The sequence below is a fragment of the Budorcas taxicolor genome, chromosome 11 (assembly GCF_023091745.1).
Source record: "Budorcas taxicolor isolate Tak-1 chromosome 11, Takin1.1, whole genome shotgun sequence".
NCBI classification, from domain to species: domain Eukaryota; kingdom Metazoa; phylum Chordata; class Mammalia; order Artiodactyla; family Bovidae; genus Budorcas; species Budorcas taxicolor.
In genome coordinates, this window is record NC_068920.1 from 61,824,183 (window position 1) to 61,850,816 (window position 26,634).

Sequence of the window (26,634 nt, forward strand, 5' to 3'; positions counted from 1 at the left end):
GCCTCCCTTCTCCTCCTGCCCTCAATCTTTCTCAGCATCAGGGTTTTTTCCAGTGAGACAGTTCTTTGAATCAGGTGGCTAAGGTATTGGAGCTTCAGCATCAGTCCTTCCAATGAATATTCAGGACTGATTTCCTTTAGGATTGACAGATTTGATCTTGCAGTCCAGAGGACTCTCAAGAGTCTTCTCCAGCACCACTATTTGAAAGCATCAATTCTCCAGCACTCAGCCTTCTCAGTCGGTAAAGAATTTGCCTGCAGTGCAAGAGACCCGGGTTCAATCCCTGGGTTGGGAAGATCCCCTGGAGAAGGAAATGGCAACCCACTCCAGTATCCTTGCCTGGAAAATCTCATGGACAGAGGAAGCTGGTGGATTGCAGTCCATGGGGTCGCAAAGAGTGGGGCACAACTGAGCGACTAACACACAACACACAGCCTTCTTTATGGTCCAACTGTCCCACCCATACATGACTACTGGAGAAAGCATAGCTTTGACTTTGCAGACTTTGTCGTCAAAGTGATATCTTTGCTTTTTAAATATGCTGCCTAGGTTTGTCATAGCTTTTCTTGCAAGGAGCAAGCATCTTTTAATTTCATGGCTGCAGTCACCACCTAGAGTGATTTTGGAGCCCAAGAAAAGAAAATCTGTCATTGCTTCTGCTTTTTTCATCTTCTGTTTGCCATGTATCTTAATCAATGTGTAAATACTCAAAACACACATATATAAAATTGCAATTTATCCTATCAATGAACATGCAAGTTGTTTGTAGTTTACCCTAGTGATCTTTTCCCCACTTCAGATTTGTGTTGCCACTGCAGTCGTATATCAAGGTTTCCTACATACTTGGATGTGTTTGGGGATTTTCTAGTTTATCAGTCTGTTATTTACATGGCTATCTTTTTCATGAAAATAAATCATTATACTGTAGAGATTCAAAAGTGCTAGCTGTTCCTGGGTTCAAATTCTGCCTCAGCCTCTTACAAAGCCTAAATTTCCTAATCTGTAAAACAGTACCTACCTTACTAATTTACGAACATGCAATTCAACTGTTCTTGTAAAAAGTACTTAGCATAGTGCCTGGTAAGTAGCAAAAGTTCAGTAAATGCTAGTTATTACTAATATATCATAAAATAATATTTTAATATGATACCATTACTATATTAACATGATAATATCAGTGGTATTCCATTGTGTGTATGAACTGGACCATACACACAATGGCATCAAATCCTGTATTTTAGAAACTTAAGATATTTCAAGTTTTTGCTCTTCTAGGACTTCCCTGGTGGTCCACTGGTTAAGAATCCACCTTGCAATGCAGGGGACACCAGTTCAATCCTTGCTTCAGGAAGATTTCACATGCCATGGGGCAGCTAAGCCTGTGCACAACTACTGAGCCCAAGCTCTAAAGCCCATACTCCACCATAAGAGTAGCCCCCACTTGCCACAGCTAGAGAAAGCTCATGCACTGCAACCAAGACCCAGTGCAGCCAAAAATAAGTAATTTTTTTTTTTTTTTTTGCTCTTCTGTAGATTAAATGAGATGACATATAGAGTGCTTAGGAGGTTGCCTCACATGGCACTCAGTAAAGGTTAGCGTTAATGATAGTTAATAAAAAGCTTTGCGTATGTTTTTCCTTAGGAAAGACTCCAAAGAAGTTGCTGGGTCAAAAGTATGTGTTTTAAGGCCCCTGATAGAAATTACAAATTCTCCAGGCCAGAATACTGGAGTGAGTAGGCTTTCCCTTCTCCAAGGGATCTTCCCAACCCAGGGATCGAACCCAGGTCTCCCACATTGCAGGCGGATTCTTTACCAACTGAGCCACCAGGGAAGCCCTTCTGGTGGGGTCAGAGCCTTATGGAATTCTAAGAATAAATACAGTTAGTCTACATGCAAATTGGGGTCCAGGCTGATGCTGGGGTGAAGTAGGGTTTCAGGGGCCAGGGATTCTTGGGGCTTTGCTTTCAATGCTTCACCACCAACATACCTTCTTGTGTTAGTCTATTACAGCCTGTTCTCTACTCCGTGCCCCCCACATACTCATGGATTCTGCCTCCTGGTACCTTTGGTTCCTCTGACCCTCATGGCTACTTCTGTCCCTCATGATATACTTTCAGCTCATTGCCCACTGGTGGAACTAGGTTCCTTTTATTTTGTGAAAGCCTTTTAGGCTTTGTGTGAATCTTTGTAATTAAACTTTACTTGAGTTAACTGAGTATATCTCAGTTTCTCACATAAAGGGTCTAATTAAGACATAGTCAAATCAAGCATTTGGGGGATTCACGAGTGGGGCATGGGGACTGTGTGGTCCTGAGAAGGAAGAGGGAAAGATGTGTCTGAGGCTTGCCGAGTACTGTCCTGCAGTCAAGGCAGTGTATTCACTGATCCTTGTTATGCATTCGCCCATCTAACTTGTGGTCCTGGTATTTCTTAGTTCACGATCCTGAGGATGGATGTCATCTTTTGAAGCCAGACCACAAATCAGTCCACGGGTCAGCCTCTGGACTGCCCACCTGTGGCCTAATCAGCATGGCCCCAGGATTGAGACTCAGGGTCATGTGGAACAAGCTGTGGCTGCCCCAGTGTTGCTCCATTAGCACCGGGTGTTGCTGTGAATGGGGTATTTTTCTTTTGACGAGGCTGTAGGTGTTTCCTTGACAGGACTTGCCCATATAGCCATTCATAAAACTTCTTATACTTTTCGTCTGATTAATCATGATGAACAATCTGATCTGATCTCAGATGCTCAGTCATGTCTGACTCTTTGCAACCTCGTGGACTATAGCCAGCCAGGCTCCTCTGTCCGTGGGATTCTCTAGGAAAGAATGCTAGAGTGGGGTGCCATTTCCTTCTCCTTCAGCACCACCTGGGAAGCCCCATGATGAACAATATTTAATGTGAATTTATAAAGACAATATGAGCCTTAATAGAACTGCCAGGAATAGAACTTTACCTCTAAGATCATGGTAAAAACAAGCACCACAGTTTTCTGCACAGCCTTGCACTCCATTTCTGGGATGGGGTGGGCTTGCTCTTGGCCTTGCTTTTCTTTGCTTTCCCTTTGTGTAGGGTGTTGAGGATGAGGGTGGGTACATAACTCACTGGTGAGTGGAGATTTCTTGCTTCATGGGTCACAAAACTACTAAACGAGACTGGTCTTTCTCACATCCTGCTTCTCATCCCACCTCTCTACCTCATTAGGACTCAGCTCTTCTCTGCAAGGAGAGCACGCTGGAGGGAATGGCTGCTGTGTCTCCAACGAGATGCCAGGTGAGGCAGACTCTTGTGTTTCTGAAATACTGTTAGGCTCCAGAATGTAACCACTTTTCTTTCCGTCTTGGGGCTTCTTGGCTTCTTTGCTCAAACCCAACCAGGTGGAGAAAGGACTCCGTAAGGAATGTCTCCTTCCCGTTTGACTTGTGTTGGTATCTTTCAGTGACCCCTTCTTGCCTTGAATATGTGCCTGCTAGCCTGTCACCAGGGACACAGCCTCCATTGCCTTCACTCTGATTTTGCATTAAAACTGATGGTAGGGGTCTGATGAGAAGGTCTGTGGAGCAGCAGGCAGTTTCTAGTTCTGATTTCCCTTTACTACATCCACAAATGGACTGAAAGTAGGCCCCCATATTCCAGGGAGTGTTGGGTTAGGCAGAGAATGTGACACATACTATAAAGCACCCCAGTGAGGTTGAAATAGTCCTAGAGAGAGAGTTTTTGTGCGGGTAGGGACACACAGCTTACCCCCTTTCTGCCCCAGGGCAGAGAGTTTTTAATTCTGAGCTCTGCTTAGAACCTCTGCAGACACTCTGGAAACTCATCTAGGTTTTAGACTTGGGGATAAAGATGGAACTTACAGAATCAAAGAACATCAGAGTGAATTGAGAGAAAGCCTAGAGATGATCTAATCAACACCACTATTTGAAGGATTTGTCCACACAAACACATACATAAGGGCTTTCCAGATGGCTCAGTGGTAAAGAATCCGCCTGGCAATGCTAGATGCTGGAGATTTGGGTTCGATCCTTGGGTCAGGAAGATTCCCTGAAGGAGGAAATGGCCACCCACTCCAGTATTCTTGCCTGGAAAATTCCATGGACAGAGGAACCTGGCAGGCTACATTCCATGGGGTCACAAAGAGCTGGACACGACTGAGCGACTAAGCACGCATGTACACACACTCACATAAAGACAGTTGGTGCAACTGGACTAGGTTTATAGATTAGATAATATCACTCCTCTCCTGATTTTTACAATTATACTGTCATTATACAAGAGAATATCCTTATTTTTACAAAACATACACTGAAACATTAATGAGTAAAAAGGCATCATGTTTACAAGTTACTTTAAAGAAGTTTGGAGAAAAGATAGGCAAATGTGTATATTCTGAGACAAAGATAAAACCAATGTGGAAAATGTTAACATTTGGGGATGCTGGGTGAAGGGTCTTTGTTCTATTCTTCCAAGTTTTCTGTAAGTCTGATAAAAGAGCCCCTGATACTCCGAGGCTCAGCTAGAAAGGTAGTGTGGGGTTATGCCCAAAAAGTCATGCCTCAGGGCTTTATGGCACTTTCCCCAAATGCTTCAAAACTGTTCTTTGTCAGAACCATTTTCTTTCCACTCCCCCAGCATCCTCCAAGCTGTTGTCATATATGACAGTTTAGTCTGGTCCATGTAAGAGAAGGATTATGAATAAGGGAGAACATGATTGTGTTTCCAGGACCCAGTGACATTCGAGGATGTGGCCGTAGTCTTCACAGATGAAGAGTGGAGGAGTCTGGTCCCTACTCAGAGAGACCTCTACAAGGAGGTGATGCTGGAGAACTACAAGAGCATCGTCTCATTGGGTAAGGAGAGCTTTCCACCAGAAGTAGACCCTGTACGGAGTTGATGTGGAGTTGAGAGGCTAATATATTGACATCTCTTCTTCTCCCACCTGAGTTGGAAACCCTGAGAGACAAGATGAAAGAGTAGAGGGATGTAACTTAGCAGTTACAGTGACAGTGGCTTTCTTAATCCTGAACCCCAGCCTGCAAGGGGTCCTTGAGCTGTAAGCAGACTGGACAACCACAGGCCCCCCTCACTGAGCAGCCTAGCCATGCACCACAGAGGGCTCACCACAACTAGAGAAAAGCCTGCACAGCAGTACAGACCCAGCACAGCCACAAATAAATTTTCTTTTTAATGGTGAGGCAGAGCTGTGCTAATTAAAATAATAGTTTAAATTTATTATTATGTGAAAAAAATCAAGTTTACAATTCAGCATTATTTCATTATCCAATTTTTTTAAACCATCTGAGCCACCAGGGAAGGCCTCCAGTTTTAACTTTTGTTTTTTAATTGGGAGACTTCTGCCTAAAATGATCTTTTACATATAAAAGGGTCTGGCATGTATTACATACAATAAGTCATGATGGATTTAGAAATTATCAACTTGTAGATATCAAAATAAATCAAATAGAAATTATTTTAGATGGGGTAGCCTTATTTTCCAAATAATGCTCTCCAGTAGTTTTTTTCCCCCAAAAAATTGAGATGTAATTGTGTTACTCAGTTTTTAACAAAATGTATCTATAGGTATCTTTCTGTATTAAAGTGAATAGAAAGAAAGAAATAGGGACTTCCCTGGTGGTCCAGGGGTTAAGGTTTCACCTCCCAAAGCGGAGGGCGCCAGTTCAATCCCCAGTCCGGTTCAATCCCTGGTCTGGGGGGTAAGATCCCACATGCCTCAAGTCAAAACACTGAAATGTAAAACAGAAGCAGTACTGTAGCAGGTTCAATAAAGACCAAAAATGGTCCACAGCAAAAAAAAAAGGAAGAAATGAATACAAAATACAAAAGGTGATTTTTTCTTATTGTCTATGCCTCTAGTTTTCCTACAGTGAACACAATCCACTTGTTTAAGTAAAATCATACTTAATATGTTTATGTTAGTTGCTCAGTTGTGTCCAAAAATAATTGTACTAAAGCATAAATAAGCAAAGATGGGCACCTACATTACACATTCTTATTCTCCAAAAATAATTGTACTAAAGCATAAATAAGCAAAGATGGGCACCTACATTACACATTCTTATTCAAGGTAATCTTTTTTCATTCTCATCTTCCCTGAGGTAAGGACTCTTCCTGCCATCCTACCAGTGCTAGAGCTAGAAGCATCCCAGTCACTTCATGGGGGAAGAATAAACACATTAATTCAAATAGAGTCTATCCACTCTGACTAGATGCCACTTGTTCCCTTTTAGAACCTTAGTCTTGCCCTCCATTCAGAGGTTCCTGCACTTCTGCATACCTCATGTGCACTTCCTGCCTTTTGCATTTTCTCTCTGAAATACTGGAATTTGCTTTGGAATCGTTGTGTATTTTCATCACATATGACCACCTGGCTTGTTTCTTTCTCCACAAGCAGGACTTCCAATACCCGGACCTGATGTGATTTTTCAGTTGAAGAGAGGGGACAAGCCTTGGCTAGTGGAGTTTCATGAATCTGAGGGAAAAGAAGGTGCAGAGAATGTCTCTCTAGGTAATCGAGTATGAACTGGGCAGGAGAGTTTTGTTTTGCTTTGTGTTTGGTATTTGGGTGCATGTGGGAGGGAGTATTGAGTATCATATTTTTCCTCAAATTCAAGTCTTCTCGTATATTTTTTATTCTCTGTCACCCACAAGTTTTCTTTTTTCCCCGTCTATACCTTAAAGTATTGTTCACCTTCATTCACCAAATGTTTACTTTTTCAGACCTGTCATGTTGTCCATTCAAACCCCTCCACTTAGCTGACACTCCTAATTAATCTGGCTCTTTCCTGATGGAAATTCTCCTCTTTTTTGAGATTTTTCACTACCAGTTCTATACCTTGTTTCAGTCCCATGTCTTGGTTTCTCCCTAGAGTGCAATACTATTTGTGGAAGCAAGCAAAGTGACTGTCATTACTTTTCAGATTTATCACAGTATCCGTCCTTTCTGTGCTAACATTTCCTAACCCAGGAAAGAAACATGCATCTGTATTTTCTATCCATTCCAGATTGGGAGACTAAGCCTGAGATTCAAGGTGCTTCAGAAGAAGGAAAATCAGAAGGATCACTGAAGGAAAAGCTTGGAAGAAAAGGTCCTCCATCTCCTAAATTTGAAGTTTATGTACTGGATGGCAGGTTGGGAACAGAGAAGGAAAGCCCTACAGTTGAGGCCTGCAAGAAACCCCCTTCTCTGGAAGAAAGCCTGCAGCACAGGGCAACCCCTCCCAAGAAATTTCTCACTAAAGAGAGAGACCAGGAATGCAGCAACTGTGGGAAGACCTTTTTTGACCACTCCTCCCTCATTCGCCATCAGAGGACTCACACTGGTGAGAAGCCCTATGACTGTCCCGAGTGTGGGAAAGCCTTCAGCCACAGGAGCAGTCTCAGTAGACACCTGATGCTGACCGTACATCAGCGAATTCATACTGGAGAGAAACCCTTCAAATGCAGCGAGTGTGGAAAAGCCTTCTTTGACCGCTCATCCCTTACCCGCCACCAGAGAATCCATACTGGAGAAAGTCCTTATGAATGTAACCAGTGCGGGAAAGCCTTTAGCCAGAAAAGTATTCTTACGCGACACCAGCTAATCCACACAGGCCGGAAGCCATATGAATGTAATGAGTGTGGGAAAGCCTTCTATGGGGTCTCGTCACTGAACAGACATCAGAAAGCCCATGCTGGAGAGCCTCGCTACCAGTGCAGCGAGTGTGGGAAGGCTTTCTTTGACCGCTCCTCCCTGACTCAGCACCAGAAGATTCACACTGGAGACAAGCCATACGAATGCAGCGAATGTGGGAAAGCCTTCAGCCAGAGGTGCCGGCTCACCCGACACCAGAGAGTTCACACAGGAGAGAAGCCGTTTGAATGCAGCGTGTGTGGGAAAGTCTTCAGTTCTAAATCATCAGTTATTCAGCATCAACGGCGTTATGCCAAACAGGGAATAGACTGAGTGGGGCGAAAGCTTTAGTCCAAGGATCTCCACGAAAACTCAAGATAGGTCTTCCCCCTCTTAAATCCATCACCTGGTCATCACACCTATGCTGGCTACCCCTCTCCTTTTTCTGCCTCTCTGCAGCCACAGTGTTTGAAGAAACACTGTCCATCCACTGTGTTACAGAGGTGATGTGGGATGCCAGAAATTAGGATGTGACTTTAAAGAGTCAGCATTCTGAAGACATTTGTCAGACACTAGGGACAAAGGTTAGGAGGCAGTCCTCAGACAAACCTCTTGTCCAAAGCCCCAGGCATCTCTGCACTTTATATAACTGGAGGCCACAGCTGGACAGGAAAGGCACCGTTTATGTCAGAGCAGCACTGTTGTTTCCAGAAGTTCTTTTTTTTATAACCGTTAGTCCCTCTCTCAGAGGATTTTGGGCACTGACCTTGTCCTGTTGTGTCCCATCATCTAGATCTCTTAATACTACTACTAGTAGCTAGCACTTATTGAGCGCTTATTATGGATTAAGCACTCAGCTGAGAGTTTTGCAAGAAGTAAATTATTTGGTCCTTTCAACAACCCTTTGAAGTAGGTACTGTTACTCCCCACAATTTACAGATGAACAAACTGACGTTTAAAGAGATTAAATAACTTGTCCAACGTAACAGCTAGTACAAGGAAAGTCAGGTCTTGAATACAGGTCTTCCTTCAAAATCTCTTTACTATAAGGCTATAAGGTTTGCTTTATAATTTATGTATGTGTATTATCTCCTCAACTAGATTGTAAGCAGAGACATGACATATGTCTTTGTATCTCACACAGTGCCTTGCAAATAATAGGTGCTCAATAAATATTTATCTGAATTAATAACTTTTTGACTACCAAATTCTATTTAAAACACCTCTTAGAGTCACAGCCTTTCTCTGAATTTGTCTCACCTGTACTTTTGTCATCTTGGGCTTCTATTACTGTAGTCGTCACTCCCTGATCTGAATTCTTTCCTCCTGTTTATTGAGGAGGGGGATATCAAGCTATGGCCCAATAATAGGCAAACCCCAAATAAACCAAGATTCATTTCTCACATAAAATCAGATGTGAGTCAGTCTTTCTTCCTCACCTTCATCATTTAGAATATGTTGCCTCCAATGTCCAGAGAAGGCAATGGCACCCCACTCCAGTACTCTCGCCTGAAAAATCCCATGGGCGGAGGAGCCTGGTAGGCTGCAGTCCATGGGGTTGCAAAGAGTCAGACACAACTGAGCAACTTCACTGTCACTTTTCACTTTCATGCATTGGAGAAGGCAATGGCAACCCACTCCAGTGTTCTTGCCTGGAGAATGCCAGGGAGGGGGGAGCCTGGTAGGCCACCGTCTGTGGGGTTGCACAGAGTCAGACACGACTGAAGCGACTTAGCAGCAGTAGCCTCCAATGTCATCATGGGGTATATTCTGGGATATTTTTAAGGGCCATCACTTATATCTCATAAATCAGAACCCAGCACCAAAAGGCTAGAAGGTCAACAGGCACCTCAGTAATTGGTTAATATCAACAGCCCCTGTCACAGGTTACATCTTTCCATATCACTGTTAGGTCAGCCTTTCCAAGTGACCCCTTCCTGCCCACCATTGCCTTATTCAAGACCTAAAATAGCTCCCTGTTTAATGAAGGTGTCTCTGAATATTTAAAGTCTGCACTGATATGATTCTGCATTACTCAACTTGAAGCCCTGACTTCCCAGATCCTTCTGTTCCCTGTTGTTTAGTCACTAAGTCATGTCTGACTCTTTTGACCCCATGGACTGTAGCCCGCCAGGCTCCTCTGTCCATGGGATTTCCCAGGCAAGAATACTGCACTGGGTTGCCATTTCCTTCTCCAGGGGATCTTCCCAACCCAGATATAGAACCCATGTCTCCTGCACTGCAGGGGGAGTCTTTACCACTGAGCCACCAGGGAAGCTCTATTTCCTAGGCCCTGCCCTATATTTTTATTTTCTTGAAGGGGAGGCACCAGGCAACTTTGACTCCAGGCATCTGCATTCCCTTTCTGTTTACTTAAGGTGAAGCCCAGAAGACCTGATTCTGAAACACTGTCTGGAATGTAGCTACCCTGCATGAACCCTAATGGACCAAGATCCATTTCTCCCTGGGAGTTGAAATCTAGTTCAAGAAACTGGATTGCCAAACAGACCCTTCCCTAATCTGCTCAACCCTACTGGTCTACCTGTCTTAAAGCAGATGAGCAGCAGGGAAGACTTTTCACATGCAGACTTTCAAAGCAACTTGAGTTAAAACCAGAGTGCAGAATCTGTTGGAGTGGATAATATGTGCTATTATTTAATAATGTCAAGTAGAAAATAAAAGGAACTACTGCCAAACTTTTGGCTGGTGACTGTCTCTGAGAGTTCTGAATCTTTATTGCCTTGTTAAAAGTAAGCTGAAGGTCCAGTATTTCCCTAAGATGCTCTGCCATTGTCAGCAAGATTAGACAAGAATGAATTCAGAATTCTAATCGACATTTGGGTAAAGTGATCATTGAAACAGAGTGGGAACATAAATTCAGCAGTTCTCCTTTTGTTACCTTTTAAAACTTGGGAGATGTGCAGAGCATTTTTAAAAGGTAAAGTACCTTTCCATCTCCTGCCAACAATTCTGAGGAAAGGGCCATTTAGCTCTTAACTGATACCTCCCAGTAAGACATGGAGTATTGGAGGCTTTCCATTTTGAGGTTTTAGCTTCACCAGATGGCCACTAATAAGAGCAAATCTCGGAATCAGAAATTGGCATTCTGAGCATATAAGGCAAAAGATTTTGTAGTGTTCGTAGGGTTTTAGCCTAAGATTTTAAAAGTGGTTTTGAAGAAATAATTTCTCTGGTGCTTAAATAAGCCCTAAGTTTTAAGAGACAACTGAAAACTTACCATACATATTACCAGAAGCACTCCAGGAATCACCTCTTCAAAGAAAAGGATGAACTCTGAGATGAAGTGAATATGGTAGAGCAAACCTGTGCAGCAAAGCCTGGGGCAGATAACTGGTGGGACTACTAATCCCAGAAATTTATCTGGGATGCCAGGATGGCCAGGTTGGCCAGCTTCTGAGCTCTGCAGCACTCACTCCCTCACTCACCCCCAGGCCTGTGCTACTAAGAATACATTTACCCCCACAACTCATATGAATAACCAGAAGTGAGGAGGAGCTGGAGAGCAAGGTTACCAGGTGCCAGTCACTAGGTAACATGTTGATAAAGCCAGAATCGTGATTCCTCAAGAAGTCGAAGAGAAAAACAGCTGTGTGTGTTAAATTCCTAAGTGGTCTCTGCTACTCAGGCGGGACTTCTATGGTAAAAAAGCAGAAAGTAGTTGAAGTGGCCCATGTTGAGCTGAGGTGATCCTTTCCAGTTTTTCCCTCTTCCATGGTGATTCACTGGTTCCCTCTCTTAATATCAACTTTCACGTCAAAGTTACTGGCCTCTGATGGCACTGAAGCTTCTTAAGGAAGACAGGGATGCTTTATTGGAACGATGTTGTGCTAAACACAAAGATAGACTAGAAGGCAACAGTGACCCTCAAATTTAAATTTAGGAAATCTAATAAATTTAGGAGAACTCAAGGTCAATCCACCCTTAAAACAATGAGGACTCACTGGGGACCAAGCGATTCCAACTCCACTCTGCTGTTTTGTGAGACCAAGATCTAATTTTTGAGATTCTACTTTTCCTTATTCCAAGGTGCTGCCTGGTTACTTGAGGTAATCTGTCTCCACCCCACCCCCACCCCAAGCCGCAATGGTGTGGAGGCGCTGTAGAGGGGAAGCGACGGAGTGGAGTGAACAGCCGTTGGGATGCGGGCGCCTACCCTCCGACGGAGCACAGAGGTCAGAGAGAAATGCTGGTGGGTGGATGGCGCCCTCTGCCAGTTACAGTTGCGGAGCGAATGTCCCTCTCGAGCCGGGTTTTGGCTCGGCAGAGCACGTCCTCCGGGGTCGGAGCCCAGAGTAGGCACTGAGGAAGCGGCGGCCCCTGTGGCGTCCAGGAACGAGCTCTCCGAGGGGCTGAGCACCTCTAGAGACCCAGCACAGCCCCGAGGCTCCACGGATGCCCAACCCCGAGCGCAGAATGTAGCCTGGCCAGCGGCCCGCAGGGTCCTCTGGGAAGCAGCATCCGGTAATGCGCGCCGCGCCCTGCGGAGGATTCTGGGAATTGTAGTTCAGCAGCGAGTTCGGGCGGGCGCGACTCAGCCCCGCAGGCTCCTAGATGCCTTTGTCGCCCGCCGAGCTTACTCAGTGTTGTTCATGAGGTCGAGCCTGGGGTCCAGGAGGACTGAGTGCGTGTTCTCTTGAGTCTGAGTGCCCCGAAGGAGGGCCGGGGAAGGCCCCGGGGTGGAGGGCGCCGAGCTGCCCAGCGAGGGTCGCGCGAGCGTTCCCGGGCCTCTAGGTGGACCGGCGCGGTGGACCCCAGGCCCCTCGCGGCTTCCCTGCTCCCTTTTCCCGCAGTCGTCACCAGCGCTAGCGTGGAGGGAGTCACCGTGGAGCCGAAGGGCAGAGGTGAGGATTTCAGAGGGATGCCGCCTGCTGGAGAGAAAAAAGGAGAAAGGCTGCCCTCTGGCTGGGGCAGGCTCAGTAAGAACGCACAGAACGTCTCCTACGAGTTGATCTCACTTTGGGGTTTAAGGCCCCGACCTGCATTGCCCTCCCGGTCTTTCGGGTGCCCTGCCGTCTCTAAGTTGATGTATGCCTTCTTTGCCCACAAAATCGACAGATCTGAACATTTGGCTTTTTGATAATGACATTTGTTCTCACAGGAGCCCCGTAAGGCTGTTGTAGAGGAAGGAGAATATCCAAACGGACCCATTTGGCAGATGGGGAAAGTGAGGATTTGAGAAGTCGCAGGATTTGTTTAGTTTCCTGGATTTTTTTTCCACATGGCCTATTGCTTTTCTGAGAAAGCCAGTATCCAAAAAGAATTTAACTAGTCTTTCATCCTGTAAACCTGGAATAGAACAGGAATGACTCATTAAGTGAGGCAGGGATTGACGTAGGCGGGACTCAGCGTTTATTTTGACTGTCACTCAGCAGATAAGAGATATAAATAAATATGTCTTTAAGTGTCCAGGATCTTACAGCAACGTTCTGCTGGAATTTAAAGGCAGAGTAGCGGTTTCATGCATTGGAGAAGGAAATGGCAACCCACTCCAGTGTTCTTGCCTGGAGAATCCCAGGGAAGGGGGAGCCTGGTGGGCTGCCGTCTATGGATTCGCACAGAGTCAGACATGACTGAAGCGACTTAGCAGCAGCAGCAGCAGCAGCAGCGGTAGGAGATTCCTGAGGCAGCCATAGTCACGGCTGTCTTGCTTCAGAGATGTTGTGGAATTGTCCGTTGGTTCCCTGTGTTGATTCTTCCTAGGTAACAAGTAGTTGTGTCTGGCCATTTCTGGGAGTTTACTGCAAACAAGAGTAGTCACCCTGGTTCCTGTTTCTATTTATAGGGTCACTTTCTGAGGATTCAGACCTTCCTCAGGCTGGAAACCCCAAAGAAAATGGCCTGACCACTGTGCTGCTGACCCGGGCATCCCAGGTGGGTTTAAATTTCTTATTTTTTTCTGTTCTCAGGACATGAATATGATTTCCAGCATTGTTACGGATTTGCTCAGCCCTGATTCCTAGCCCACTGGCTTCATCCTGATAAACTGATGAGTGATGAACCTGATAGTAATTGCTCCTGTCTTATGCAGAACTTTCCCTGGCGTGACTTCTCTGTCTGCTTAGTTCTAGATGTGCACACACTCTTCTGAGCTGTAATTGGCCTGCTGGTGAGATGCAAAGGAATAAAAGCCAGTTGCCTCTGCCTCCTGAAGTTTGCTGAGGAAACAAGGTATAGATAAGGAAGACAGTTAAACAGGGGCTTCCCTGGTGGTCCAATGGTTAAGAATCCACCTTGCGATACAAGGGACACTAGCTGAATCTGTGGTCAGGGAAGATCCCACGTGCCTTGGGGCAGCTAAGCCCTTGCACTGCAACTAATGAGCCCATGTGCCACAACTACCGAAGCCTGCACACCCTGGAGCCTGTGCTGTGCAATGAGAGAAATGACCACAATGAGAAGCCCTCACACTGCAGCTAGAGAGTACCCCTTGCCTAACACAATTAGAGAAAGCCTGCATGCAGCAACAAACACCTAGCACAACCAAAAAAACAAATATTTCTTAAAAAATAATTAAACAGCAAGAAGAAATATTTGTTTTTCTAAATGCAGAAAATTGTTAAATACTGAAATTACTAGTACAACAAAGCATTATGCTCCAGTTGAAAATAAATTAATCAATTACAAAAAAATTTCACTTCTGACCACAGACTCTACGTTGCCTTGTAAGAGTGGTGGCCACCAAAAGAACATCATTTCCTTTCATTAGTTGTGTATATGGATTTAATTCTTGACTGTAAGATAGTAAGATTTTTAAATAAAGAAACTTTTCAAAAAAAAAAAAAGAATAGAAATAAATTAGTAGTACAGACAAGTCATCATAGGCCTTGAAGAGGTTTTCCGTCCTCTATTTAGGGGGGGAAGTGCTGGCATAAAAGCTGCATGTTGAAAGACAAGAGAGAGTACATAGTTGGAAAATAGAATATAGGAATATTCCAAGAGAGAGAACAGCTTTGGATAAAAGTCTCCAAGTGATGAGAGAGTCAGAGATTTTCAGAGGAAATGTGTGTTGCTGTGGAGTAAGCTGGATGTAGTGTGGTGAGAAAAGCACATGCCTGCTGTAGCCAGACCACAGGAAAGTCTACACAGGATCTTTTTTAACTTTTCATTTATTTTTTGAAATTTATGCTCGGTTGTGCTGGGTCTTTGTTGCTGCGCTCGGGCCTTCTCTGGTTGCCACAGTGGAGGCTGCTCTTTGTCGTGGCGCGCGGGCTTCTCATTGTGGCGGCTGCTCTCGTTGCAGAGCACAGGCTCTACGTGTGTGGGCTTCAGTAGTTATGGCTCAGGGGCTCGGTAGTGGTGGTGCACGGGCTTAGTTGCTCCTTGGTGTGTGGACTCTTCCTGAATCAGGTATCAAATCCGTGTCGCCTGCATCGGCAGGCAAATTCTTAACCACTGGAAAGGGTTAACCACCCTTCCTAACCACCAGGGAAATCTCACACAGGATCTTATTCCAAAGACAGATAAAGCCCCATGAAAGTTTTTAGAGTCCCAGCAAGACAAAGCATGCCATGACTGATTAAACAGAGAAGATGAGTCAAGGTGCCCTGTAGGATCTGAAGCAGGACCCTGGGAGAACAGCAGACCTTGCGGTAAAGGCACTGGGACTGCCCGTCATCCTCATACCCGCCTCACAGCATCCAGGTGCTGACGATTTATGCAAAACTCTGGGAGGAAACACCAGTACTGATTCGGACCTGAATGGGTAGATATCTTTCAGAGGAGGAGAAGTAGGTGACAGAGGATGAGATGGTTGGGTGGCATCACCAACTCAATGGACATGAGTTTGAGCAAGCTCCAGGAGACTGTGAAGCACAGGGAAGCCTGGTGTGCTGCAGTCCATGAGGTTGCAAAGGGTCCGACACAACTGAGAGACTGAGCAACAACAGCTTTCAGAGGAAAGAGGGGAGATCTGCTGTCTACGGGACAGTGCGTGATGGGTTTACTTACCCTGCAGGCCCCACGCAGGCACACTGAGCAGCAGTTCCCTCCAAAAATGAGTTTGGTTGCTGAGGTTTTCTCAGAACTAAAGCCTGAAAGGAAGTGCTAGGTAGTCTGTCCCTGCTACCTTGCTTGTGAAGAAAAGACACTGTACGAATTATATTCGTGTGCTGAACACTCCTGAAGCATATGACCTTAAGGGACCCTAACTTAAAATGGGAAGTGATTTCATAGTTAGAAAATAGCGTTAGAAAAATAGTTCACGTATTTTGAGCAGAGAATATTCAAGTAGGTAGTTCTTTTAACTTTATTTCATTACGTGAATTACTTTACCAGTTGTTTTTAGAGGATATATATACATATGTGTGTGTGTAGTCATAATTGGGGCTTAAAATGCTGTTTTATAAATAAATCTATATGTGTAGCAAACATCTTAATTTTTTTTAATATATACACACTGAACAAACTTTTTAGCCAGTCCAATACATTTATATTCAAGGGGCTGTGGCAAAAGTGGTGTTTCAGAGAAACCCGTAACTGGTTCATTTGCTAGCATCCCAGGGATTGGTCTGTTTCAATGTGTCTCCTTTAACTTGAAGTTGTATAAAAAAAAGTTTTAATTTAGAAAAATTATGAGACATTTGTCGTTCATGAACAGATTCAGGTATAGATTCAAAGGAACATTACCCACCCTGCTCACTCTCCCTACATTTGAGTGAACAATCTAAACTTTTTGCCTGTCATCTAGGTCAGTGGAAGGTAAAGTAAACACTTCTGCAGTGTTTTCAACATTTGATAAACTTCCGTTCCCCTCCCACCTCTGTCCCCATGCACACTTTCATAGAACACCCCATTTAAACTTGTTTCTATTCATTCTTGTTCAAACGTTCCTCCTTTCAACTCATTGACAGATATTTACAGTGTTCCTGCTCTGTGCCAGAGACTAGGGCTGCTTCACTGAGCCAAATTAAACCTGGTCTCCACTCCTGTGGAGATTAGTGTCTAATGGGACAGACAGATGTTCATCACAGAGTCCTCTGCCCATGTGCATAACCCAGGAAAAGGGAAAACCCATGGTGCTACAACCTAGAGAGTCAGGGAAGGCTTCCCTGAGCTGAGAGCCAAAGTGTGAGTAGGATCAAAATAGCTGAAAGGGGGACTTCCCTGGTGATCCAGTGGTTAAGACTCCATGCTTCCAAAGCAAGGGGCACAGGTCCGATCCCTGGTATGGAAACTAAGATCCCTCATGCCACATGGCATAGCCAAAAAATTTTAAAAATAAATACAATTTTTTTAAAAACAGCTGAAAGTGTGGGGCAAAGGGGGCACTTTCAGGAACAGGAAGCAACGTGTATAAAGGGGCAGAAGTAGTTGTGGTCCACATTTCAGGCAGCCACCAGCTGGAGCACAGAGAATATAGGAGGAGTGGAGTGAGATGGGATAGAGAGTAGATGGTGGGGCTGGGTGGCAGAGTAGTCAGACTGATTGGGGAGAAATGGCGAAAACACTGGGAACTCATAATAATTGGGGCTTAAAATGCTGTTTTATAAATAAATCTATATACTGTGACACGTGTAGCAAGCATCCTAATTTTTTTTTAATATATTGGACTGATTATATTGTCAAAGGAAAACTAGAAGGAAAAGTAATTCATAATTATATTTCCTCTACCCTCCCATGTCTAAATAGTAAGGATTTCTATAGTTCTGTCATTTAACTTATCGATACATAAACTAGGAACTTGGTATCCTTGGATTTTACCCTGAAGATGTTCCTTCCCAGCTGCAGGTTATATTCGATTCTGGTGCATGGAGGTCAGGAGCGAGTCTGTGGTTGTAAATACATCAGTGTTGGAATGGTAGAGGTCATTTTGCCTAACCTTCATATTCTCCTTGTCTTCCTTCTCCTATGCTATCTTCTTGAGTCCTGCCCAGAGGCTTCTGGTAGGAGGTCCCTTGGTGAGCACTGATGTGGTTGGTTTTCAGGGATCGATGCTCAGGGACATGGCTGAGGCTCTCACCCAGTGGGAACAGCTGAACCCTCCGCAGGGAGGTGAGCCTGAGAAGCCTAGGAATCTGGTCTTGCTCGGTAAGCAGCACTCCCACCCCACCCCCACCCTGTGAAATTACCCAGTGTGGTACCTTGGCTTCCTCAGTTCCTAGGAGCTCTGAGGTTCTTAGATGCAATGATTCCTAATCCTGGTGTAAGGCAGGTATCTGCTACTCTTTGTTTCTAAACACAAGCTTAACACTTCTAGAATCAGAAATGAACACCTTTTAAAAATTGTATTTGCCGAGGCAGTAGCCATCCTTCTTCCCTATTTCTTGACTGAGGATGCTGAGACAAAGTTCTAGGAGAAATACCTCTTAAGAAATGGGTGTGGAGAAGGAATGGCAACCCAATCCAGTATTCTTGCCTGGGAAATCCCATTGACACAGGAGCCTGGTGGGCTATAGTCTATGGGGTCGCAAAGAGTTGGACACTTGGCAACTAAACAACAGCAAATACTATCAATTAGATTGTAATTTGGGAAGTATTTCTTCGTGAAAATGGTACATAAAATGGAGAGTGAAGTGACCTAGTAATATGGAATATAGAATATTATAAGAAATTTGTATAGAATAATAGTTGCAAATATTCAAATAATAAATCTGTGGCTAAAGGGGAAAAAAAGGAAATGGGTGCTTATTCTTTTAATAGGGAGAGGTGAAAACAAGTGATTGACTGGTTCTGAACTCAAGCAGATCCCATATCAATCTTCCTAACTTCTTCAGAGAAATCCTGTCTTATCCTGTTCTCTCTGACAAGCAAGTCGCTAACACTGAACATATATACTGAGACTCCTTTTTCTTTCCCTGTAAACAGGGCTTCCAATTTCCAAGCCTGATGTAATCTCTCAGTTGGAGAGCGGGGAGGCGCTGGAAAGAAAAGTCTCAAAAGCAGCTAATCCAGGTGAGTGACTGTTGGAAACCATGAACAGAAAACCCAGATGGGAACAGCATCTTAGAAATGCTTGATTTTGCTAGACCCAAGGAAAGGTTAAAATGCCATTCTCCTGGGCCTCATTGTATCTCTGTGGATAATGATCTGTTATAAAATCGTAGGTTTATTTTTTGGAAAACAAATACTTTCCATCCTTTCAAATTAGTTCTCTTCTCCAAATAAGGTGAAGTGAAATCAACTCTTAAATATTTATTAATAATTTGGGTACAAGGCTCTAAACCAGGCTTTTTAATATATGCTATTTTATTAATATCTCTTCAGGATAAGTTGACTTTTTGTTTCAGACCAGTGACCATAAATTGGTCTCTGAGTTTTCCCTTGCCTTACTGTCTATCTAAATGGGGGCAGCATAGCATAGTGGTTAAGAGTGCAGACTTTGGAACCACTTTTCCTGGGTTGAAAGCCAATTTGAACTACTCATCAGCTCTAACCTCTAACAGGTGAATTATCCATTTGTTTGTTTAATCAATAGGTTGTACTGAGCTCTTTTGCTACCCATGGACTATAGCCTGCCAGGCTTCTCTGTCCATGGGGGATTTCTGGACAAGAATACTGGAGTGGGTTGCCATTTCCTTCTCCAGGGGATCTTTCCAACCAAGGGACTGAACCCATGTCTCCTGTATTGGCAGGTAGATTCTTTGCCGTCTGAGCCATCTGGGAATTATCCATTCTGTGACTCAAATTTCCCAACAGTAAAATGGGGAATATGTAATGCAGATAACAATAGCTCTTAACTCATAGGGTAGTTGTGAGGATCAAATGAAATAGTCGAAGAGAAATGCTTAGAACAGTACCTGGCTATATGCTAAGCAAATGATAACTAAGGATTAAGTCCTGCTAACTCTTTAAAAGATTTGAGCCTGTCTCTTCTATCAAACTGGATGCTGTGATAGACCACCAGCTAATTATACTTTCTTTAATTTTTAATTTTATTTTCTTATCCTTGTCTACTTAGGCAGCATATTACTGCCAGATTCCCCACTGTGAGCTACTTAACTCTTCCAGTTCTGTATTCCTCTTCCTGCCCTCAAGACCTTTGCTAATCTACCTGCCTAGTCATTGTACCTTCTCTCTTCAGCTTGAACCCTTAACACCAGACAGGCAAGTCTCTGACTACCCTGCACTAACCATGTGTTCTCTATGAATGTTTGGGGCTTCGGTTCTTCCACTCCCCTTAGCTGAAAGTCCGTTTGCCTTTAACCTGTTTCTACCTACTTGTCCTTAAAAATCCCAGCACTTCCCTGATTATATGTCATTGAGAACATTGTATTGTATTGATTTATGTCATGTAAAGTCTTGGTTGGAATGGATGCTGATGACCATTTAAGCCTGGAATATTTAAACATTGCTAGCGGTGCAACTTTCCCTGTCCCCTCCCCCAAACTGTTACTAAAAAGTCCAGAATTTGAGGCTCAGTCTGGACTAATCTGAGTCTGTGAGGGGTTTGAACTTCCCCTCCCCACACACTGCTCGTTTTTTGAAAAAACTTGGTTCTGGCTTACTCTTTCAAGTGTTTTCAGTATGGAGTGATCAGAGCTGCTAAGTTGCCTTTCAATTACTAATTTAATTTGTAGATCTGGACTACCTTGAATGCTAGCTTCTAGGATTTGTGTCACACTCTGAGACAGTGGAACCAACAAAGATTTTTGTGTGAAGAGGTATGGTTTTAGAAGTTCAGTCTGCTAGCAGTGATTGGGACATACTAAAACAAGAAAAGATGGGTGGGAAGGTCAGCTGACAATGGACATTCTCAGAACGTGATGCTCTGATAAGGTGACAGTGGGCAGTCCCTGGAAGACCATCCCTCTCTGATCCCAGCCCAGTCTCCACCAGACCATGTTTGTTATCTGCTGTTTTCCGCGTCACCTCTGTTTCGTCTTGTTCTATTTCTCTTTCTCATTTCCTCCCCTGCTAGACACAGGACTGTTGAGTACCTGCTCACTTCTCCCTTTATGCTTCTGCACCCCTTTGCGCAGTCATCTTTCTTTTCTCATACTCTCTCAAGATTGCAAGGCTATTTGTGAGAACTTCCAAGCTCCTCTGTTCCCTGTAAGCATTTTTTGTTTGCTTCATTATTTTCCTTTCACAGCAGTTATTTTTCTCCCAATGTAAGAAATGATGACATTGTAGTTTTGTTTATTTCAGACTGGGGTACAGGACCAGAGAGCAAGGAGGTAACCCCAGAGCAGGATATTTCTGAAGAAGGATCAACCCCTGGGGTGTTAGTAGAGAGATTTCCAAAGGAAAGTTCCAGTGAATGTGAAGATTCTTTAAAGAATCAGCAGGAAAACCATGAGAAACATTTAATACAAGAGGTTGGCCCTCAGACAAAACCTTCTGGGGAGAGAAGCTACCAGTGTGATGAATTTGGAAGAAGTTTTAGTCGGAGGTCATTACTCGTCCAACAGCAAGGAGAGAGACGACACAGCCATGATTCATTTAAAAAGAACTTGAAGCAAAATTCAGATCTAATGAAACATGAAAAAATCTGTGCAGGAAAGAAACCTTGGAAGTGTAATGAGTGTGAGAAGGCCTTTAGTTATTACTCAGCTTTTGTCTTGCATCAGCGAATTCACACAGGAGAAAAGCCCTATGAATGTAATGAATGTGGAAAAGCCTTCAGTCAGAGCATACACTTGACTCTGCACCAGAGGATTCACACAGGAGAGAAACCTTACAGATGTCACGAATGTGGGAAAGCCTTCAGTCACCGCTCAGCCCTTATTAGGCATCATATAATTCATACTGGGGAGAAACCTTATGAATGCAACGAATGCGGGAAGGCCTTCAATCAGAGTTCATACCTCACTCAACATCAGCGAATTCATACTGGAGAGAAACCTTACGAGTGTAGTGAATGTGGGAAGGCCTTCAGCCAAAGCACATTCCTTACCCAGCATCAGGTCATCCACACTGGAGAGAAGCCCTATAAATGTAATGAGTGTGGAAAAGCTTTCAGTGATCGCTCAGGCCTCATTCAGCACCAGAGAACACATACCGGGGAGAGGCCTTATGAGTGTAACGAATGTGGGAAGGCCTTTGGCTACTGCTCAGCCCTGACTCAGCACCAAAGAACTCACACTGGGGAAAAACCCTACCAGTGCAACGATTGTGCCAAAGCCTTCAGTGACCGTTCAGCCCTTATCCGTCATCAGAGAACACACACTGGAGAGAAACCTTACAAGTGTAAGGACTGTGGAAAAGCCTTCAGCCAGAGCTCATCTCTTACAAAGCATCAGAAAACTCACACTGGAGAAAAACCCTATAAGTGTAAGGAATGTGGAAAGGCTTTCAGCCAGAGTTCATCCCTTTCTCAACATCAGAAAACTCATTCTGGAGGGAAAGTCAGGGAATATGGAAAAGCCTTTAGTGAGCATTCAGCCTTCAACCAGCAAAAGAGAATTGATACTGGATAAAAGCAATGTAAATGCAATACATTCAGAACATCCTTACTGAACAATTACTATAATGCTGTGAGGGCTACAAAGGAATTAAGAATATGTTACAAAAGAGATTTAATTGAGAAGTCATTGGTGATATGGGACACAGCTTACTCAGAATGTGAGAAAAGGGTTTTGCATTTTTAAAAAATTTCCTGACAGAGGACACTGAATTTCCCTAGGGAGAGAGGAAAATTATTTCCAACACCCTGATGTGTATGTAAGCTACCAAATCCTTGCACAAGAAACAGGGTGTGCCATGATGGAAAGAGGACATTTTGACTGGGCTAGATGTTCTCATAATACTAAGGGGATGACATTTTAAAGGGATAAATGGTCCTTTTAGGCAAACTGAATAGAAATCAGAGGTTGGCAATTTGCATTGTCTGTCCAGAGTTGAGAGTGGTGGTGGAAGAGACGTTGTCCTTGGTCTTAAATACAAGAATTAAGTGTGTGCCCAGTTGCTAAGTCGTGTCTAACTCTTTGCAACCCCTTGGACTGTAGCCCGCCGGGCTCCTCTGCCCGTGGGACTTCCCAGGCAAGAAGACTGGAGTGGGTTGCCATTTCCTTCTCCAGGGAATCTTCCCAACCCAGGGATCAAACTTGTATCTCCTGCATTGGGAGGCAGATTCTTTACCACTGAGCCACCCGGGAAGCCGTATCTAATATATAGTTAGTTTTATTTCATCCACAGTTATCCCAAAATGTCATTTACAGCTCCACCATCCATTTTCAATCAATGATAACACATTGAATTTCTTTGCCCTACCTCTGTAGGCAGCTTCAGTCTAGAATGATCTTTCAACCTCTTTTTGTCTTTCATGACATTAACATTTTGAGGAGTCAAGGCCAGTCATTTTGTGGAATGTCCCACAATCTGTATTTTCTGATTATTTTCTCATGATTAGAACCAGATTAAGCATTTTTAGCAAGAAAGCTACCTGGCTTGTGTAATCCTCAAATCATATCAAGAAACTCAAAATGCCAGTTTGTCCTGCTGTTCCTAATGCTAAGTTTGATTACTTTGTTCACATGTTTGTCCAAATTCCCTCATTATAATTAATCATCTCTCCTTTTCAACTTAATAAGGCACCTGAATGTATTACTTCCCAACAAAAGTTCACCTCGTGTTTTGGACTCCATTGAAGATCCTTGCCCGAATCAGTTATTACATTGTGCATTAGTGCTAAGACCCTTCAGTCGTGTCAGACTCTTAGTGACCCCATGGACTGTAGCCTGCCAGGCTCCTCTGTCCATGGGATTCTCCAGGCAAGAATACTCGAGTGGGTTGCCGTGCCCTCTTCCGGGGGATCTTCCCGACCCAGGGATCGGACCTACATCTCTTATGTCTCCTGCATTGGCAGGCAGGTTCTTTACCACTAGTGCCACCTGGGAAGCCCAACTATCTTGTATGCATCAGTAATTTGTTCTTTTCCACTGACAGTATAGTATTCCATTGTATGAATATACTACAGTCCGTTCTACTGTTGACAGATATTCGAGTTGTTTCTAGTTTGGGGCTATTATAAATATAACTGCTATGAACATTCCTGTTAGGCCTATGCTTTTCTGTTGAGCGTATACCTAGGAGGAAAATTCCTGAGTCATGGAGCAGACATATATTTAGCTTTAGAAGATAATGTCAAGTGGTTTCCAGACAACTTTTACCAATTTAAAACACCTCTGTCATTAAAGCATGAGCATTCCAGTTTGTCTACACTCTAATTTTAGTCTTTAAATTTTTTAACAATCTGGTTCATGTGTAGTGGTCTCTCGTGGTGGTTTTAATTTTCATTTTTCTGATAACTAATGATACTGATCACTTTTTCAAATGCTAATTGAACATTTGGATATCTCTTTTTTTTAAGTGACTATCTTACCAAGTCCAAGCTACTATGACTTGCCAAAATGACGGGGAAATAAGTCTAGAGACGAGTTGTTGGGGCAAGGAGTAATGACCTGTTCAGAAAGCCGGCAGACCAAGAAGATGGTAGACTAACGCCTCAAAGAACCATCTTCCCTGAGTTAGAATTCAGGCCTCTTATACTAATAGGCGAGGATGTAAAGTCCTGATTCTGGCCAGACTCCAGCGCAGACTGTTAATTTCTTCCTGCTTGTAGCCATTCACAGGTGGGTATGGTCAGGATGTTTACTGTGAGCTAAACAAAGGTATTTTCACTGAAAACTCATTACCGGGGAGGCAGGGTTCTCAGAGACGGTTGTTTAGTCACTCAGTCGAGTCCAGCTCCTTTTTGACCCCATGGACTGTAGCCCTGCCAGGCTCCTCTGTCCATGGGATTTCCTAGGCAGGAATACTGGAGTGGGTTGCCATATCATTCTCCAAGGGGTCTCCCCAGCCCAGGGATCGAACCTGCACCTCCTGCCTTGGCATGTGGATTCTTTACCACCGAGCCACCTGGGAAGCCCCTCTCAGAGATGGACCAGTAGATATGATTTAATTTATAGGCAGCATCCCTTTAGTGATTGACTTAATAATAGAACACAAAGTTTCCTCCCTATTACAACTATTTAAGTCATTTGTTCATTAAAAAAGATTCTGATTCATTGGTGGAAGTTCTTTATATGTATTCTTGATATAAGTTGTTAGTTATCTGTATTAGGAATATTATCTCCCATCATTTTGTTATAATAAAATGTGGAAAGTGAGAATCCTTCTTGCTGGCTGCTCCATCGTTAGTCTGACATGGAAGGGGTTCCAGGCTTACTTTTTTTTCTTTCCTTGTACCAAATCAGAAACCAGCCTTTCTCCAAAGATCCTTGGTTTCTTTTAGTAAGAAGTCCTTCTTTTGGTTTTGATGTCTGAAGGTAGCTCTTACATTTTTATAAGCAGACCTATGATGTTTAATCCACCATTTCCATTTGTGTAGGGATTTTATTTTTAAAATATTTACTTATCTATTTTTGGCTGTGTTGGGTCTTAGTTGCGGCACAAGGGATCTTTCTTATGAAGTGAAGGCTTCTCTCCAGTTGTGGCCTGTGGGCTCTGTAGTTCCCACATGCAGGCTTATTTGCCCCATGGCATGTGGGATCTTAGTTTCCTGGCCAGGGATCGAACCCATGTACCCTGCATTGGAAGGCAGATCCTTAACCAGTGGACCACCAGGAAAGTCTCTGTGCAGGGAGTTTTAGAAAGAAAAGCTGCCTCATGCAAACCTTGATGTAATAGTTTACATGAACACGGGAACGCTCATTCTTGTTTTGCTGCTCACGTAGAACTGGACTTCTCCAAACTGGAAATAAAAGGAAACTCATATACTGTTGATGGGAAGGTGAAAATGCTACCACCACTTTGGAAAAATGGCTTAGCAGATTCTTAGAAAGTTAAACGTGTACCTACCCGTTGACCCGGAAATCTAACTCCTGAATATTTACCCAAGAGAAATGAAAACACTTGTTCACAAAAATACTTACACAAGATTTTTCCTAGTAGTGTTATTTTTAGCACTCAAAACTGGAAACAGCCCAAATGTCACCATCAGTACAATGGAAAACTAAATTAAGGCTTAGTCACACAATGGACTACTGTTCAACAATAAAAAGAATGAGCTACAGACGTATGGGGGCTTCCTAGGTGGCTCAGTGGTAAAGAATCCACCTGTAATTCAGGAGACGAACTGCAATGAAGAGACCCGGTTCAGTCCCTGGGTCAAGAAGATCCCCCGGAGGAGGAATTGGAAACCCACTCCAGTATTCTTGCCTGGAAAATCCCATAGACAGAGGAACCTGGTGGGCTACAGTCCACGGGGTCGCAAACCAGTCAGACAGCACTCAGCCACTAAACTAAAACCACTGTCCTTTTAAGAACTTCCCTGTAGTTCCCTTTGTCTTCACCGGGTGGCACTGTCATACCAACCAGTCTGGAGCTAGGACAGGTCAGCTCACTGGAGACACCTGTGGTCTCCGGAGCCCCTAAGGACCTTAGAACAGGTTTTGTTATCATCATCGTCCACTTTGGGGCAGATGATATTACTCATCCCGATTACCTATTTAACTTACCAGCCTCAGCAGAAAATGCCTTTCATCTTTTTCCAGCCTGCGGAGGAGTCTGAAAAACGATTTACCTTCACAGAGCCATGCCCCTGCGATTTTCAATTTATTAATGAGCCCCAGACTCATTATACTGGTAATTACCAACATTTGTTGAGCGTTTGCCACACAGCAGGGACTGTGGAAGTGCTGAATATACATGAAATCATTTCTGCTTTCAGAGGGAGGGACTATTCATAGACCAAACTTTCAGGTTACAAAACAGATGAAAAGGAGTCCTTGTGATGTCCCAATGTTGGGAAGAGGGGAGCTGGGCGTGGCCCCAGCAGTTGGGCTCCAAGCGCATGGTCAAGGCCTGGGCCTCTCCAAAGCAACAAGAGAAAGGTTTTAGTTGGCGTTCCTGTGACGGGACTTGCCTTTTCATCCCTTCCAAACGCTGGGGTGGCCTCCCCACTTCAATGCTTGTCAAGGTTAGTGCTTCCTGTGGGCTTGCCAACAGGATTTTCAGTCTGTCTGCTTCAAAGAGGAATAAAGTGGTATGTCTCTTTAGAAGCCTTGTCTATGGAGAAACAGCATCGAGAAAACTGATTCTCTCT

General features: G+C 43.9%; 2 protein-coding genes across 2 annotated transcripts; both read left to right on the forward strand.

Moving 5' to 3' along the window:
• The first annotated feature begins 3,241 nt into the window (after nt 1-3,241).
• On the forward strand, nt 3,242-8,761 carry ZNF2 (zinc finger protein 2). Its single transcript, XM_052648330.1, has 4 exons — nt 3,242-3,271; nt 4,722-4,848; nt 6,411-6,524; nt 7,021-8,761. Exons 1-4 carry the CDS (start codon nt 3,242-3,244, stop codon nt 7,959-7,961), a joined length of 1,212 nt encoding a protein of 403 aa, XP_052504290.1. The 3' UTR covers nt 7,962-8,761.
• An 11,546-nt stretch (nt 8,762-20,307) lies between these two features.
• Nucleotides 20,308-24,579, forward strand: ZNF892 (zinc finger protein 892). Its single transcript, XM_052648219.1, has 3 exons — nt 20,308-20,319; nt 20,999-21,959; nt 24,530-24,579. The coding sequence occupies exons 1-3, from the start codon at nt 20,308-20,310 to the stop codon at nt 24,577-24,579; spliced, it is 1,023 nt and encodes a 340-aa protein (XP_052504179.1).
• Nucleotides 24,580-26,634: the final 2,055 nt, after the last annotated feature.